Source organism: Lactuca virosa, chromosome 2 (genome assembly GCF_052849685.1).
Source record: "Lactuca virosa cultivar CGN04683 chromosome 2, Lactuca_virosa_CGN04683_v6, whole genome shotgun sequence".
In the NCBI taxonomy this organism is placed as follows: Eukaryota; Viridiplantae; Streptophyta; class Magnoliopsida; order Asterales; family Asteraceae; genus Lactuca; species Lactuca virosa.
The window spans coordinates 301,682,796-301,702,309 of record NC_136427.1 but is presented as its reverse complement, the minus strand read 5'-3'; the positions used below and the strand labels follow the sequence as shown (position 1 = coordinate 301,702,309).

Sequence of the window (19,514 nt, the reverse complement as noted above, 5' to 3'; positions counted from 1 at the left end):
ACTCAGGTTTATCTACTATGAATGTGTAATTATTAGGTCTGTTAAAAAAGTCAAACTAATTCTAACTACTAAAGGATTTCCATAAAAGTTGCAGGACCAACACATGGATTGCTACATCTTTATAAAATATTAACGACCTCTGTCATTCGCCAATCCATGGTGTATATGCATAATTTGCATATCAATAATTCATGTATATCTTTTAAATTGAATTATGGGAAAACTTGTTTCATTCATACACATGCAAGTTATTTGAATTTCCTGAACCATACAAAGATTCGGGTTGTGAAGTGCTCATATCAAACTGAGAAAGTCAGGAAAATATTGACAGTTTGTTTGAGATGGATGATGATGAAGGATATGAGAGTAAATCAATGACCGAGTTGTTGATTAAAACTTAAATGATACTAATTTGGGAAACAATGATCACAAGCAGAATTTATGACATGTCATCTTCGGTGTTTAGGTTTGATGCAGTGGCGGACGCAGAAAGTTGTCATAGCAGTGACACAATTTTTTTTTTCGTCCGAATATAATAACATAAAAAAATTAAAAGTACTAATACATCAAACCGGTCCATTACATCTTAATATTTAAATTTGACATCTACGGGTACACATTTTTTGAAACCGACCCATTACATCTTCGATCTTCATTTTGATAAGTGCTTCTTTTTCAACATAAGAAATCATGACATCGTTCAAAAAATCATCACCTATTTTGTTATGCAAATCCGTCTTCAACAACTTTATCGCTGAAAAACATCTTTCGACTGTTGCGGTTGCAACGGGTAAAACCAAAACCAACTTCAACAACCTATAAACTATAGGATAAGACCGATGTTTTCCCGTTTCCACCATCAAACGAGAAAGGTCGAAAATTCCTTGCAAACTAGTGAACCAGTTATCTTTATGTAAAGCGTGATAATATATTTCAAGTTCACCATCAAGTTGCATCCTCTCCGCATCATCAATTTTTTTTTTGTATAACTCACTCAACTTTAACAACTTTGTTTTGTCAAATTTAGCAAATGAATCACAAGGACTAAAAGCCCCCATGTATTCTAGTAATTGGGTGCTAAGTTCACTAAATCGATCCCCGAATTCTATAATTTGCATATCTATGACGGTGTTGAAAATTTCAACTTCAAAATGAAATTGATTAGTAACTTTAGTCTTACGGCCTCTTGATGTGACATAATTTTCCGTCATCTCCACAATATTAATATCATGTTTTTGACAAAAAGAGAATACCTTCAATAAAAGTTTAGCAAACCCCGTGTCTCTCAAACACTTCAATGCGTCCATTGTCCCTCTAACCAAAGAAGCCATTTCTAAAATATCTTGATCCTTTTTTTTTGAAGATGTTTTGACAATACATTTGTGAGGTGTAAAATTTCATACATCAAATGTAAGTAAAACACGAAATCTAATGTCTTGAAATATTTTAAGATGCCAAATGCTTGATTTCGGTTACTTAAAGTGGATCCTTCCTCTTCGACATAAGCAAGAACATGACGAACCTCCGGAAATAAGTTCATCAAACTTGTGATGGTTTTGAAATGTGAACCCCATCTTGTATCTCCCGCTCGAATAAGCGAGCTCTCTTGATTTAACCCTCTTCCAGTTTCAAGTTCACCATTTCCAATTGACAATCTAAGTATCTAACATTCTAACAACAAGTTACTAGTAAACAAGTAATTTCAAGGTTAAGAACTACTAATTTCACCTAAACAATAAGAAATTTCAACAAAAAAGCAACTAATTTGACTAATTTCATTAACCTAAATTATCAATACTTACTTGTTTCATTGTATTTGTAGGTTTGAAAGGCGTGTCAAGCCAAGCCAAGCAAAATCGAAATTTATGCCTTGCTAACTTGGTTGTAATCGATTGAAGGGAGGCAGGAAGGCGGAGGCCGATTTTTTTTTCTCGTTCGCAGCTTTCACAGAAGGTGCTAAAGTGCCGGTTTTTTTTTCTTTTCAGCAGTGGATCGATTTCCTGCTTCTTTACTTTGATTGGCGATGGATATTGGGTAATGGGTATGTGGGTCAATTGGGTTAAAAACTTAATAAACAACTCGGGCCACAAACTCACAATGCATTGAGCTATTGGGCTAATTTTCTTTATGTTATTGGACTAGCATTTTTTACACTTTATATTTTTTGGGCCTTGAATTCTCGAAAGTATAGTGTCACCCGAACGAATTTGAAACCGGTGCACCTAATAGAATTTTTTTTTTACCCTTACGGACCGAAGCGGAGCAATGGCCCAGGACCCCCCGGGGACCACACACATCCGCCCCTGGTTTGATGAACATTAGTTGGGGCCGATGGTTTTTGAAATTGCAATAGATAGATTTAAAAGAGATTGTGATCCGAGGAAGATCAGTATTGTGTATAGAGTGGGCTTTGCAAGATGGTTTGCAATGGTGGTAAATTTGGAAATGTTATCTACAAAAAATGATGAGTGGAGCTTCTTACATTCAACTTATGGACGTCCTAAATTAAAGAACTAAAGTAAGTTTGATTTTTTCTATTACCCGGTCATTTATATGGTGAAATATATATACAAAAAGTGAATTTACATGATCGGTGAGCAATCCATATTTGATTACAAATATTCTACTACATACATCATTTTCTAACGGTTTTTTATTTTAGTTAACAAGAATTGATAAAGAAATATCAAGATGATGATAAATTATATAAATGAATTATTGATAAATGTGGATTACATCTCATAATTATGTAACCCCAGATTTAGAAAAATAATGATTCCATATATTGACTAATATAGTCGTATGCTTGTCGTTTTAATGTTGGCCAAGGGGGAAATAATCGATCTGGGCTGAGTTCATTTTCCATACATTTACGTTTGCCGTTACACTTATTCCTGTAGCATTATTGAATAGGAAGACCTTTGCTGCGCTGTAAATTGCCATTGTTGGATATACCCTTGAGGTTATAACCGTCCTTCCACCTTGAGCAAAACTTTCCACTATGGAATGATCAACCTTAAACATTTTTATAAATCAATTTTTAGTTTATTTCAATTTATAATCATAATAGTACTCTCAAACCATTTTATTTGATTTTTTTGATCCGGAATATATGAAATACAAAATATCTTATAAATGCAGGATTATTAATGGACGAGTGTACCATTTGGTAAATTAATATTTCAAAGGAAGAAAAAGAGTGTTGCATACCAATAATCTCATGCTAAAATTTTCACCATGTAGAACAGGAACACTGCTCCCATAGATTATTTTTGTGACATCCGCAGCCGTTGATGATCTACACACATTTTCATTGTTAATTTAACAACTCCATATAATCAATTTATAATATTTGAGATGATAAATTAAAACCTTACTTGGATTCATCGGCACAAAAATAAGTAGTAGCAACCCCATCAGCACCTTTAGCAATATAAAAATAGACAGGAGTTTGCTCAGTGAGTGATTCATCTGCAACAACTATTAATCCAAAAGGTCCAAAAACTCCTCTGGCGGTGGAACCACCACTTGTGGTGCAATTGTAACCCACATCCGCCTCAATTGCCGCCTCTACTGTTGTCGTATCGATATCAAACGTTGCTAGTATGTCTAACTGTAATAAATAAAATTTTTAACAAAAGATTAAATATTATATTCAATGATAAATAAATGATAAATGGTCAATGTAATATGTTATGTTTTACACAAATATCGCTAGATGCGCACCGAAGTAAATACCTGTGTAGCTAAGCCTACTTCAAGTGGCACAAGAGATCCCGGTTTAAGCAAAACTTTTCGAAATTTCGAATTTTTGACTCTCAACTTCTCAACCTCTTTAACTGGCCATTGAAGTATATTCGTCCCGGTCTTTTTGTCAAACACCACTTCTCTTGGAATGGTCTATCATTCATATTTCATAAAACCCTTTAATTAATAACAATAGTAGTAATAATAATAAGAGTTATCTTTATTCTTACACTTTAGACCCTTGAAACAATTTCACATTTACTTTTCACACCCACTTTACCATTTATATTTACTTGTTAATGATAAATCTTATAATTATTGGTTTTACCTGAACGGAGGCCCATCCCTTCAAAATATCGGCAGCTTCACTATCGGTTTCACCAGTCCAACCCCATAGAATTCTTCTTTGAGTACTTTGGTCATAAAAAGTCTTTGATGCATAATATTTTCCATAATCAAGTCGTAGTCCTATACCCACATCTAACTCATAATTATCGGGTGTCCATTTGTCACTAATCGAGTCATACGTCCCAAGTGCATAATAATCATGTTTATTATCATCTAAACTTGATTTCAGCACATGCTTAATACCCCTTCCATTGACAGATGTATCCAACCCGTTTGACTGCGTTGTTGACACCGGATAAAAGTCAACACACTCCCACATACCCGTACCGGGAACTGCATGCATCACATTATCCAACAACTCAAAGCTCGTGAAATCTGTTGTTTCATAAACAAGTGTAATACCCGTCTTGTTAACCTTGGACCCTAACCCGACCCGCCATTTTCCATTTGGGTTGAACCAAGCGGTAGTTGGATCCCTAAAATCCTTAGCGCCAATGCCGGGTGGTGGTAGCAAAACTGGGTTACCCGGGTACTTGACCCAATCTAGGAGGAGGGGATCCGATAGGTTGGCGGGGTATGCTAAGTTTTGCACCTGCACTTCCTGATCGGTGTCCCCGGTATACAACATAACGATCTTACCATCATGGAGGAGTGTAGCAGATCCTGTCCAGACGCCGTTGATATCGTACCACTGATCAGGAACCATAGCAAACGGGAGATGTTGCCAATTGATCAGATCCTTTGATATTGCGTGTCCCCATGTGATGTTTCCCCATACTGCTGCATCCGGGTTGTATTGATAGAACAAATGGTACCATCCCATGTGATACAATGGACCTGCGATACATGGTATAATCGGTATCAATATTAATATACAAAACTAACTTTATTAGTTATAATTGCAATTTGGTTTTCTAATTTTAATTTTTAACAAATGAATGTAACATCAGATGTTACATAGGACGCAAGTATATAAAATTGTGAATTTAGTCTTTGGAAATTGATAATTAAAATATAAATAAACGTGTGACGGTGGAAAGTTAGTTAACGTGTACGGCAGTTAACTATTAAAACGCCTACAAAAGAATAGAAAACACGTAATTCACGGGATCCCAAAATTTGGTGTGACACGTGTGATGAGATGATAGGATGATAAACGTAGATCACGTAACACATGATCCACGATGTAAAAGTTCATCCAACTATCCACGTCAGCAATATTTAAATCCATGTGGTGGGTCTTCATTTATCGTACCGTTTATTAAACATGTATATACATAGCACGAAATATGATTGGCGTCTTTTCATATACCTTTTTGCTAAAATAGAATGCTTCAAATAAATAAAATAAAATAAAATACTTATACAGTTATGAGTTATCCCCCAAAATTAAAAAAATTTGTATGCTAAATGTAACTCTTTTTTTTTTGATACATGTAACGTTGCATTATAGCATCGACTAATATAACATTTTTAATATTCTTTATTTTTATGTTAAATATTATTTCAAGTATATATTTCACATATTTATTTGACAATCAAATACTTTCTTTTAAAGTACAAATCCAAATAAATGTTTATTGACCTTAGTATGGTTTTATGTACATGAGTAAATATATATTTAAACTATTTTTATATATTTGATATCACAATAATATATAGCGTTTTATGTACAGTAAATATATATTTTAACTATTTTTATATATTTGATATCACAATAATATATCAGCTTAATCGTTCACTCAAAAAGTTTAGATGGACCGAAGGTACGAACCTTGCTTTTCTCTTCATACAATTTCTAAATTTGTTTTCTCTTATTACCAAACCAAGAAAAAAAATGAAATACGGCATTTACTAAAGTTAGCAATTTTGATACGTAATTTTCTATGTTGACAGAAAGTTATCTATATATCTTCCAAGATAAAACACACGAGGTCTATATATGATTATTTTAGGTATATAAGTTACCATAATAAGATATTACGGTTTTTAGAAATAACAAAATACATTGTGGTTTTTCTACATTGAGGTAAAGAAGATTACTTAGGTTTCTTATATAGGTCTCACATGTAATCCTCAACCATATATCTATAGCGACATTTATCTTATCCTTTTTAAGACCAGGTTAAGTCTCATATAAATAACTTCCCTCTAATTATATTTCATAACTTTAACATTTGTTTTGGTTAATAGATTTAAAACGAATTGGTCATTTAAAACGAATTGGTCAGTCGATTTTAAATATATATCATTTGAATTTTCTTTCCAATGAATTTATTATTTTTATACACATATATATTTTGGAACATCAAGGATATGTATTACAAGAATATTAAAGAAATGTATTTGAAAAGAAAAAATAAATAAACGGATAAAGTTTGTAACTTGCATGAGCAAAGTAGAATGCTATTAATCTTACTTTTCCATAAATATTGGCAACAAAAACGTTGACCTTGTAATTAAAAATTGGTAAGTAATTTAATGTCTTAATTTTTCTCTACTAATCAATCATATCCTAAATCCGTTGAAGATTCTCTGTTCTTAAACAATAAAATTTATTTTCAACTGGAGAAAAGAAACTCAAATATATATACAAACAACAATCTCCTAAAGATCGATTAAATAATTATTAAAAAATGAGAATGAGAGAGAGGGAGAGCATACCGTTGGGATCTACAGAAGATATATATCAACCAGCAAGAATTCAACGACCAGAAAGCATCAATGGAGTTCAAGAAATTAATAGTTGGATCAGTGAAAATAGAAAAATATAATAATAATAATAAAATGAAATGAATAATGAATTAATTACGTTGAGTTATGTATTACAAAGAGTTACCATTCATCCAGTTTTTCGGAGGTTGAAAATGGAAGCCTGTTCTTTGCCAAGACAACATGGCATTGGTCCAAGGGTATATGTCCTCAACGCCGGAAGATGACAGCTGGAAATTACTCTTCTCCGACACCCCTTGAGACACTCCTCTTGAAATGGGTTTAAAAGCCTCGTTCGCCGGAGCTCTGTCGCCGGTTTCATCGTCTACAGTATGGGGTTGACTATGTCGGTTGAGGATGAGAGCTATTAAAGACGAAAATATTAACATGGAGAGAAAGATCGAGGACAAGAGGGTGAGGGGTCGTCGTCGTTGAGAGATCGACGGTGGGTGGAGGTGGTGGTCGGAATCCGGCAAAAGAGAATATGAGGTCGATGTGGCATGTTCGAGATCAGCAGCCATTGTTTTGTGGTAGTTTAGAGAAAATTGGAGGAATGTTGGTGAAGGAGGGAGATGAGTTTAGAGTTCTTATACAAGAGACGGATAATTTCTAGAATTTTGATGAACTGTGGGCCCGCGTATGGGTTACCGTGGGTCAAGCCCAGCTCTTTTGACATTCAAATAATTTGATCGGGTTGTAAAAATATTTATTAAAAACAAGGCTTAAGAAAACGAACTTTATTCATGTTTAATTTGAAAAGTTGATGTATACGACTTAGAGGAGCTCAAGTCCAGTTTGATCTTAATAAAAATGATTGATTTGCAACCCAAATTCGTATATATCAAACACTTACATATTACATGCATCTTGAAAAGTTATATACTTATATATATTTCAAGCTTGATTTTCTAACCTTGATAAAATTTGACTTGGACTAGTTTGTGTTCGAATAACTTTGATAAAAGTTCAACTCTTATGTTCTAAGTTTTTTATGAATCTTTTATATTAGTTCAAGTTAAATAAATTAGATGCAGTGAGCTAGAAATTTGATGGAAGATGAGCTAAATTTAAAATATATTTTTGTTCAGTTTTTGCTGCACTACATTTTTTTAATGTATTTAATATTTATACTAAAATCCTTAAGAAACTTTGAGGAATGCGACCATAGATGTTAACCCCTTTCGTGACTCCATCATTAATGGTTACATGCCAAAACGTACGTACGTGTATAATACATTTTAAATGAAATTATTTTAATCAAGATCGACTACTTTCAACCTTATGAAAGGGATCATATAAATAATACATGTTTATTTTAACAAGTTTAGATAAAATTTAAAAAAACTAAACTTTATTTACATGAAAACATAAATTAGTTTGAATTTTAAGCATGTTTTAAGGCGGAAATTTTGTTAACAACAAGGAGATAGATAATATAAAAATGTTACAATGAAGAAATAACCATGATAGGATTTTCTAGACATCTAACCTAGTTCATGTTCAACTTTGCACATCTATTAAACAATCAATAGTAAGAATGCGACACAATCTTGTTGGCCGGGTCCAAGGAAAATGCCTCAGAAATCTGTATTTTATGTAGATACATCCGGTTTTGTGATCCATTTTCAGACCCGATTTTTAAGTTAGTTTATGACCGTTTTGGACAGAAACTGTCATTTGACAGTTTTAAGACAGAAAGTTTTTCTTGTTATATGATCAATTTCGAAATCATTTTGGGTACAGATCTTCATAACATCTTCTTCATTCTCCATTCTAGAAAACAGTGAGTTTTATTCGATTAGAGATTTTCGAGTGTACCATCGAAATGCTATAATCTGAAAGTGTTTCACAACTCTCATTGATCCAAGCAATTCTATACCCCGGTTTTCTAACAATCTTATCAAACATGACATCTTGTCTTAGTGTTTGCATTCAAACAATCACACTTTGCCACACTAAGGCATTGGTGATCAGCTCAAGTTTATACATTTTCTAACTGTGCAAAAGAAAAAAGAATATCAGTATTCAACCAACCATCAATTTGTCTCCAAATGAAAGAAGCTATGAAACTCATAATAAACATATGATCATTAATCACATTAAATCATTCTAAATAAGTCATAACAATCTTATGAATTCTTGTACAAACAATTTTGAATCATAAGACCATAGACTAAACATTTAGGAGAACAATATGTCTTTTAATCCTATGAATAGTAACAAGGGCCCAATATTCATTATCAAAAAAAAATTATCCTTCTTTCAGTCCTCTTACTCCCTTTAAGTCACTACACATTCTTACAAATGTTAGTAATTTATCCTTAGCAAAATACTCAAAGATTGAAAGTAATGTCTAATGGTATTATGAATTTTTATATCTAGTTGTTAGACTAAACATTCATGTGAATGAGTTGTCGTTTGATCCTATGGATAGTGGCATATGCTTGCAATCCATGATCAAATTATATTCTCCATGTTTCAGTCTTATCAATTAGATATATTGGGCATGAATGCTTTCTAAGTCCTTTTCTTATTTTGGAAACAATTAGTTTATCATAACAATTCGCATAATAATCCTTCCTATTGTCATTGGCATTTGGCGTCAGATTAGGTATATCACCATTAATCGTATTTTACGCATTAGAAAATGACTATCTTCTTCTTGATACTTATGTTCATGATAGTTAATATTGGAGTATTTAAAGTTTACAGTTTCTATGATTGGCCATGTTAGTCCCAAAGAGTCTCAACATTCCATGCAACTCCTTTATGGACATTTCAAGTTGTTCATATCAAAATCAGAATGAACTGATTATATATACATGTCAGCAAGTTGACTACGGTAATAACATTCAATTGCTAGCTTAATGAAATTCCATTTCAGTTTAATAATATGATTGATAACTGTTTCTAACAGTTTTTGAATGCAGTGGTTAGATGAACTTCAGGAAGAGATTTATCTAAGGCATGATCTTTCTATTCGAAAATGAGAATTATTCCCAAACTATGAATTTGGACTAGATTGATCATCCTACTAGCTAATCCTTTTGATAGGTCATATAGCAGTAGATTTTAGTGGATTATCTTATATACATCATTAAATGTTACTTCCATTCTTTTTTTGTTTTACTAATCCTTTAAATAATTTTTTTCAACCCAAATTAATTATTTATTGAGGCTAGGATCCATATTTGGCTTTGTGATGTAACACTCGGAATCTAGAAGATTAATTGTGGAAATAAACACCCTTTCCTAGGGACTAACTCGGCAAGTTGATGGTGGGAAACTCGACGAGTGGGAGGCTTTTGGGTCGCGCGTTTTTATGGACGCTGATTGAGAAACCCTAATTTTAGGGTTTTGCGCCCTATTTAACACCTTAAGTCCCAGGTGTTGGCCTCATTCCCAGCCTCCATAACCCCCTAACCCTAATCTCGAAACCCTAGATCCTCCTTGAGTGTTGTGAGCTCATTGTGGGTGTGTTTTGGTGTGTTTGAAGCTCATTGAAGGAGGAGATGCTTGGTGCAAGGTGGTGGTTCAAGTAGGAGCTTTCAGATCTTGATTCTCTGCTCCATCTCCAGCACATTTCGGGTATAAAGTTCTAACATTGCTTAATATTTGCTTAGATCTCTTCTTGGGTTAGGTTGTATGCTTTTAGCCATGGATGGGTGGTTGTTGGGGATGTAGAAGTACCAAGTGTTTATTCTTTCATATATATGATCTTCATGAGCTCTTTTGGCATAGAGGTGCCAACTTTATGGGTTTAAGGGCATGCATTCATTAAGTCTTTCATTTAGCCCTTTTTGAGCTTTTGAGCTCCTTCTAGTTATGCTTAAGCATAAAGATGGAAACTTTACGCGACCATCTAGGCTTATGGGGTCATATCTGCATTTTGGGGTATTGTCTTTGATGATTAAGTGCTTAATGGTTAAGCCCTCACTCTTTTAAGTCTAGGGTTTGGGTTTGGACCCATTTAGGTGGTTCCTAGGGGTAAAATTGGAAACTTTACCCTTCTTGATCTCATTTTGGTCGAGATCTGAGCTTTGGAGCTCTTGGATTCGATGGAGACAGCTTAATGCATTAAGTTGTTGGTTCTTGGGTAAACTCGACGAGTTCATTGGTAAACTCGGCGAGTTGGTTCGGTTTTTCCCGACTTTGTAGATTAATGGAGGAACTCGACGAGTTGAAGTACAACTCGGCGAGTTGGGTCAACTTGGACCGTTGACTTGACTTTCGATTTATGTCTTTGAACAAGTTTTTCCCAAGGGGTACATGAGGTAATCTGAATTGTAATTAAGGGAATTTTGGGCTACGTTTAAGGCCCATATAGGGTTGGGCCCAATTTGGAATATTGGGCCATTAGTCGGCTTTTATGTATCTAGTAGTTTCTGGCATGTTGGGTTTGAGTTATTAATTGACCATCGGGATGCAAAGTGTTTGGACTAGAAAGAATGGTTGGGCCTTAAGGTAAGGCCATGTATGGTGTTTGGGCCCAATTTGGAAAATTGGGCCATTGGTTGATTAGTGGGCCTTTGGGTCTTTCAGATTGTAGTTTGGGTCATAGATTTGGACAAGGCTAGGTTAGGGGTAAAATGGTATTTTTACCCCAGGTATGAAGTTGTGGTTATGGATTGGAACCCAATTGTTAATTGGGCGTTGTTTTGATCTGGCAGTTCGGAGGTGTCGTCAGGGAAGCAACTATGGATTTTTTTCAGTATGCTTCAGCATTTGAGGTGAGTTTCCTTACCGGGTTTAGCGGGTCGAAGTCACCAATGCCGACCCATGTTAATGTTATGTTGTTAGTATGCTAGCTGTCTTTGTCACTCTTGCGTGTGCCTATGTTTATGTGTTTTTCCGGGCTAAGGCTTGATGTCGGGCGGGGCATGATGGATATTTGTATGCTATGTGATTATTGCATGTATATGTGGTTATTTAATATATGTTATTGTATGTTGTACGGGGCTCGTTTACCGAGCTCAACTCGATGTCGGGTGGGGACCGATGTCGGACGTGGTCCGATGCCGGGAGGGGCCCACTATATGTTTATTGTATGTTTCTTGTATGGTATGTGGTATTTGGGGAGCTCACTAAGCGTTGTGCTTATGGTTTTCAATTTATGTTTCAGGTACTCCAGTTTTCAAATGAAAGAGCTCGGGACGATCGCAGCGCATACACCCGTGTTTTCTGCAATATTTGATCTCTGGGTTGAACTCTGATAATTGTTATATTTGAAATGTTTTTCAATGTTTGGAAAAAGTTTACAATAGTGTTTTGATTATAATAAAAATAAATTTTTTATCCTTGACATGTTGGGATGTTACATGAGATGTGTACAGGGATGTCGTAAACACACCACAAAGTTATTTAGGTATGCAAAGTTCTTTGCAGTTTCAATCTCCATGAAACTCCTAGATCTTTTGAGATTCATTAAAAATATTTAATGGCATGTTAATCTCGGATTTGCACATCTTCTATTTCTGTCTGGGATACCGAGGTCTCACAAATAAGATGATGAACCAACCATGCAAAAACGTGTGACCCCTTGATTATTTTATGGTCCTCTAATTGACGTACTAGTTAACCATGCACGCTCCGCCAACAAAACACAACCACAAATGCCACATCGTCTTCTTTTTACATCTCAAATTTATATGTCGGTTAACCACACACGCTCCATAAATAGACAATAAAAAATAATGTGCAATTTTCATGGGTTAGAAACTATGCACATTTCCTAATATAACTAAGACATGAATTTTGTTATAGTACTTTATACGTTATACTTTTAATGAGGCATCGTCCTATCAAACCCTTTCAGCTAACGACAATCATCCACACAAAGAAGCAGTGAGTGAAAAGGACCTCTCTTATACCATAGTTTCATGAATGAGGTATACTCTTAATTCGACTAACGATCCATTTTACCCTTCAGGTTTACGTACACTATATATAAACTATTATAATTATATGTAAGGTGTATTTTAAGCAATTTAAAAATACATGATTTAAACATTTTATCTTAAATTAACTTTTAATTAATTAATTTTAAATCAATTGTTTATAATTTCAAATTTCTTAGCCACATTAAATCTCCTAGTTTAATTATTTAGGTTAAACAGATTAAAACAATATTTAAAACTTGAGATAAATCCTAAAATTCGAAATTATAGACCAAAACCCGAAAACCCTAAATCTGACCACAACACGCTTCGTCCCGCGATAAACAGGTTTTTCCCGGTTTCTTCAGATGTTTCAAGTAGTGGTCATAACTATAACCTAATGGCTATGATACCACTGTTGGGTTTTCTATGCATTTATACATTAATATTTGGCAACAGAAGCAATTTAAAATAACCTTAAGTGTACATGAACCCTAGGATTTAGGTTTTACTAGTTATAGCAGCCTACATTCAGAACCACTAAATAATACTACAAAGAGAGATACGATTACTAACCTTTAAGAAAAATCAAATTTGCTTCTTAAATCCTTGTAGATCTTGAATTCCTTGATGCTCTTGGAAGAACTAGCACCCAAAGTATAATTCCTTTACAGAATCACACGAAAAGACTAAACACCATAAAATTAGGAGAGATGAGAAGAGGATAGCAAAACTCAAAATATTATAGAGCAATGGAGCTAGGTAAAAAATAAATGAAGGCCAGTCTATTTATAGTTGAGAAAACTTGTAGAGCATAACTGAATTAATTAAATAATCAGATTTAATCGTTATTTAAATCCCTACCTTATTAGTAGCCATGGACGAAAATCCTAGAGGGATTTCTCCCTTAAATTCGTCCAACCCTTCTAGGGTTCCAGAACAATCCAGTTGTTCAACTATTGAACAATTAATATTCAGTCTCTAGACCTTTAAATAATTTCCTGATTAATTCCAATTAATTTCATAATTCAAATTAATTCTAAATTAATTTCAACTAGTTTCTAATTAATTTATCAAGCTATGATAAATTAATAAACTATTTATCTCACTCTCTCAAATCCTTTTCTAGCTATTTTAGCTCTTGAGGGCTATCCTAAAAGGACTTTTTTATTGTTTCCAAAGTTATACCAATTACTTATGATATTAAACACCCATTTCCAACAACGTTTCCTTTAAATACGGGATTAACCTTAAAAACAAAGTGGGCTTGGGCTGCACCGGTCTCCGCGCCGCAAGAACCTAACCACCGCACAACGTTGGGCCTGATCAAGAAAACCCCAAAATCCAATTAAGCATACAAGATTAAAGCTTTAGTCCAACGTCTTATACTCATATCCAAGAATTCTCATTCCTTAAGGTCTAAACCTTGATTATTAAAACCCGAAACCTTCTCTTGACTAAATTAAAGTTTATCTACCCGATTAATGAAATATCATGAAACCGTGGGTTACAATTTTCCCCCACGTAAACTGGATTTCGTCCTCGAAATCCGTCTCAACTATAATCTTAGAAAATAGTTGCATACACAATTCATATGCTTCCTCCAAACTACTTCACAAAATTGATGCATTCATAAAAGATATGCTAGACCACTCAGAACCTAGCAAATGCCAACCAAACAACCCAGTCACTTGAAAATACTCAACTGTAACAATTACATTTCTCCCACTAACGATATGCCCCATCTCCTAGTAAAACCACTCCAACGGGGAACTCTCAAAACTAAAACTACAAGCCAAGACCATCGATAAACTTCACAGTATCGGAAGCCCATCGGTTTGTAACTCCATAAATCATGCATAAATCATGACGATCATTCACCCGACATACCCACCCCTAGCCCCTAAATAGGAATACCACCAAACCATGATTAAAAGAAAACTAAAAACATTGCAATAATAAATTTCAATGAATCCCAGATCCGGAAATTCATGTCCAAAAGAACTGGAATGCACACTTGACTTCCTGACAAGTCATCACTGTCCCACCACTCCAACGAGCGTATCAACGGTCAACCCAAAATCTCACTGGCATCCAAAATCCCATATTAGCTCAGACGCATGACTACCTGATAAATCATCCAATAGATATCGAATGAACTTACTTGTTCAAAGTTCCAACACCAGTACCTACGTTGGTAACCAAACTCCTAATAAACAACCCAAAAAAGCAAGGAGGGATTCATGAATGCAAACACGCAACAAGTGATTTTCGATGCATAAATAAGACTTCCAAAAAAATAATATTCTACCAAACGCATGATGTAATACCAGTTGGCCATTGAGACTACAGTCTTCCTATAATGCTTCATCACCCAACTAAGCCAACAAGACTAACGAACTTGAGACCGAAGAGTCTCTAACTAATGACTATCGATTACAACCCACATAAGTCTTACACGCTACTTCACGATATGTCGTGACACCATCAACCATTGGAATGATAAGCTCATGGTATAACCCTGTTCTTTTCATCACTCCTCCATAGACCTGAATACTCACGACCAACACCCAGTAGGCCTATAGGCATGCCGCCATCATCCCACCGACCTGCAGGAACCCACAAAAACCATTCTGCAGTCTAGATTGCTACCGTTGCAATGCCAAACGAAAACATGGTTGCATGTAACCAGAAAATAAGACTGACATTCGAACGCTTGCTCCTACTCGAAAGCAATATATCAGACGAGAACCATGCCATAAAGTCGGACCAAGAGTTCTCAGGATATGTTATTCATTCCACATGCAACCCTCACAAAATATTCGATGAACTACCAAGATTACATACCCCAATGAGAACACACAACTCGCCTCGGATACTACATTCCTTCTTCATTACAACCTTACCCACAGAGTGAAGTACCTAGCAATTTGATACCTTAACACGTCTAACTGAATTTCTATCCTTCTTGCAGCATCCAGCTGGAGTTAAATATGATATCACCATCGGATCCAAAATATTGATGAACCTCAAACTGTTAACACAACATTCTCCTAAACAACCGAAACAAGATCCCAAAACCTAAATAAAACTGAATAGATATCCATCAATTCCCAACTAACTTGGTAAAACTCTCAAATCCGGAGAAAATTTCCAAAATCACCTAATAATGTTGCATGAACCTTGGTCGAATTGACCAAAAAACCCAACCATGTCAATATGGCAACCTAAAACTAGACTCTATGTAGACACAATGTCACACCTTAAGAATTGGACAACGTCGCTTTGGCATCTGAACTTTCAATATCCCGAGTCATCTGCCAAAACCAAGCCTGCTAAAAGAAACAATTTCATAAGCAAACAACCAAGGGTACACTCACCTAGAACCCTAGATATAAAACTGATAGAACTTGACGAAAGGTTGACGCTCCAACTACACCTTCAATAATTTCTGTTAGAAACTCCATAACGACTTTAGTTGTTGACGATGAACACAATGGCCAATTGATCGAAAATAGATCAACCAAATTAAACCTAAAGCCCACACAAAAACAAATATTAATAGGTTTTATAGGTTATAATTAATACATGTCGCAAAAACAACTTAACCCTTAAGTTCACATGTAACTTACTTTGGATCTAAGTTTTCTTTACTGAAAGCAATAAACAATTAAACATCATAAACCCTAAGGGAAGCCTAATGTAATTGAAATTACAAGGATTAGGGTCTACATACCTCTTTGATTATTATTATAAATAATGAAGAATTGCTTTCTTAAATTTTGACTCTTTTAGCTCTTGGTATGCATGGAAGAAAATAGGGAGTCCAGGAGGGCCTATTTATAGCTAATTGGAAAACCCTAGAAACCCTATTTTGAAATAAATTAATATTATTTTAAATTTGGCTTTATCTAGTTTCTTTATTATCCACATTGGACATTCTATAAACCCTAGGAGGCTCCTAAATTTATTTACCCCTAGGAAGGATCTAGAATTCTTCTATTGTTCAACTGTTGGACAATTACGACTTAAGTCCTTGCACTTTTAATCAATTCCAATTAATCTCAAAACTAATTGCAATTAATTTCTGATTAATTTTTAATAAAATAATACTATTTCTAATTAATATATTAATCCCATACTATATTAATAAACAATTTATTTCTATTTATTAATCATATAATAAACCAATAAGTCAACCTCTCTCTCGAAAAGTCATTCTGGCAATTACTAGTTTTGAGGGCAACCCAAAAAGGATTTTGCTTTTAATTCAAGTATATACCAATTTAGTTATTGGCTTAGACACCTAATCCAACAGTCTCCCACTTGGATAAGTCAATAACTACAATTGCAAGAATAACTTGTAAATTAAACAGCAAAGTGTGCTTTCCAAAGCAACTACCAGACTCTGATCTGATCAGACATCGGCCATAACATAAGTGATCCAATATTCCTCCGTTCTTCAAGATATCGTATGGACATGAGACATGGATTACAATCAATCACTTGTCCGAAATTATGTTTCCCAATTTACTGATTTGTGATGACCTCATTAGACTACTAATTGAACACATCAATTCTGTCCTAGCTGGGCCCAACACTATAATGTCAACACCAAATCACCGAGGGGCCCAAATATATCGATTTTTCCGTTTGGGAAGAAGGAACAAATAAACTTCGACTTATATGTTTGTATCTTTTACTCACCAAATTATGCATGGCACCACGTAGTATAACATCACGTTACTAGATGGGTTTTCATAACACCAATGCACAACCGACTTGTAAATTACAACTCATATATCTTCGTTTTAAGAATATAAGATATTATCATCTCAGTATTACTCATGATATAATCCTTGAAGTAATTCTTTGAGCGTGGGTTTATCCAATACTCAAAATCTCATTTTCTAAGTACTCATGAACATTTTAGCAAATTTTATTGCAATGTCTAACCCCTATAGACAATCTACAATTCAATTCATGACAGTCTTGATTCACTACTTACCTCCAAAATTATGAGCGATTGTGGAATTTCGAATAATCAAATCATTCAGCAAGTAAATCATGCAAAGCGAAACACAAGAATAAACATTTGAAATAGGCAGTAACCATACTCATAAATAATATTTATTATTTAATCACCAAAATCAATTACATTTATTTTGTTACAAGTTTCAAACTAACAACTAACTACTAAAACTAATATCATCTCTCAAGCCAATGTTCCTAGCATGTTGGTAATGCTTAACTCGGAGCCTTTGTGAAAGGATCTGCATGATTGTCTTCTGAATATACTCTCTCCACTTGGAGATGACCTTCTTCAATCGTATGTCTCGTGTAATGGTATTTTTTGTCGATATGCTTGGATCTATAATGATCCTTGGGTTCTTTGGACAAAGCAACCGCACCCTCATTATCACAAAAAAGTTCCACTGGCTCTTGAATGGTTGAGACTACTCCGAGATCACCGATAAAGTTATTTAACCAAGCCACTTCCTTTGATGCCGCACTCGATGCGATGTACTCTGATTCACAAGTAGAGTCAACCAATATTTCCTATTTGGAACTATTCCATGTAATCGCTCCGCCGTTTAACAAAAACAACCAACCTGACTGAGAACATAAGTTGTCTCGGTCTGTATGAAAGTTGGCGTCACTATATCCAATAACTCTCAATGTATCACTTCCACCAAGGACTAGAACATTTCCTTTGTCCTTTCTAAATACTTAAGAATGTTCTTCACTGCAGTCCAATGAGCTCTGCCAGGATTACCCTGAAAGCGTCTGACCATGCTCAAAGCATAAGACACATCAGGGCGGGTACACGGCATAGCATACATGATTGAGCCTACAACCAAAGCGCATGGGACTCGAAAAATGTCAGCTATCTTTTCATCTGTACTGGGGATTTGAGTCTTACTCAACTTAACAGTACTATGAATAGGTAGTTCCCCTTTCTTGGAATTCTCCATACTAAAACATTTTAGTACCTTATCCAAGTATGTACTCTAACTAAGACCAATAATTCTTTTCTTTCTATCCCTCAGAATCCTTATCCCAAGAATATAGGCCGCTTCCCCCAAGATCCTTCATGGAAAAACACTTTCCAAGCCAAGATTTCACTTCTTGTAAGGTAAAAATGTCGTTTCCCATAAGGAGTATGTCATCAACATACAATACTAGGAATTCACTATACTCCCACTAGTTTTGACATACACAAATGAATCATCCTCACTCCTAGAGAAACCAAACTCTTTGACTTTCACATGGAAGCAAAGATTTCAGCTGTGAGATGCTTGTTTCAATCCATAAATGGATTTCTCATGCTTACACACTCTATTAGGAAAATTTGAACGTACAAAACCCTCTAGCTAGATCATGTAAACATCCTTAGCCAACATCCCATTTAGGAAAGAAGTTTTGACATCCATTTGCCATATTTCATAATCATGAAAAGCAGCTATGGGAATCATTATCCTGATAGAATTTATATTGGCCACTGGTGAGAAGGTCTCATCATAGTCAATCCCTTGGGTTTGAGTAAAGCCCTTCGCCACGAGTCGTGACTTGAAAGTGTGTACCTTTCCATCCATGTCGGTCTTCTTCTTGAAGATCCATTTGCACCATAATGTCTTTTGACTTGGTACATGATCAACCAAATTCCAAACTTGGTTATCATACATGGACTTGATCTCGCTGTCCATTGCCTCTTTCCACTTGGCAGCGTCAGGGCGCGCCATCGCTTCCTTGTAATTAGTTGGCTCATCCAAATTTACCAATGTACCATCACTGATAAACGTGTCACCATCTGACGTTATATGGAAACCA

The 19,514-nt window shown here is 35.0% G+C and overlaps 2 protein-coding genes across 2 annotated transcripts; both read right to left on the bottom strand.

The window, feature by feature from the left end:
• Window positions 1-593: 593 nt before the first annotated feature.
• Window positions 594-1,331, bottom strand: LOC145158714 (uncharacterized). Its single transcript, XM_079077572.1, has one exon. It carries the CDS (start codon window positions 1,329-1,331, stop codon window positions 594-596), a length of 738 nt encoding a protein of 245 aa, XP_078933698.1.
• Window positions 1,332-2,672: 1,341 nt separating this feature from the next.
• Window positions 2,673-7,385, bottom strand: LOC145161544 (beta-fructofuranosidase, soluble isoenzyme I-like). The gene is made up of 7 exons (XM_079081090.1): window positions 6,935-7,385; window positions 6,760-6,768; window positions 4,076-4,932; window positions 3,739-3,900; window positions 3,378-3,613; window positions 3,211-3,298; window positions 2,673-3,015 (listed from the first exon to the last, which is right to left on the bottom strand). Exons 1-7 carry the CDS (start codon window positions 7,326-7,328, stop codon window positions 2,815-2,817), a joined length of 1,947 nt encoding a protein of 648 aa, XP_078937216.1. The 5' UTR covers window positions 7,329-7,385; the 3' UTR covers window positions 2,673-2,814.
• Window positions 7,386-19,514: the final 12,129 nt, after the last annotated feature.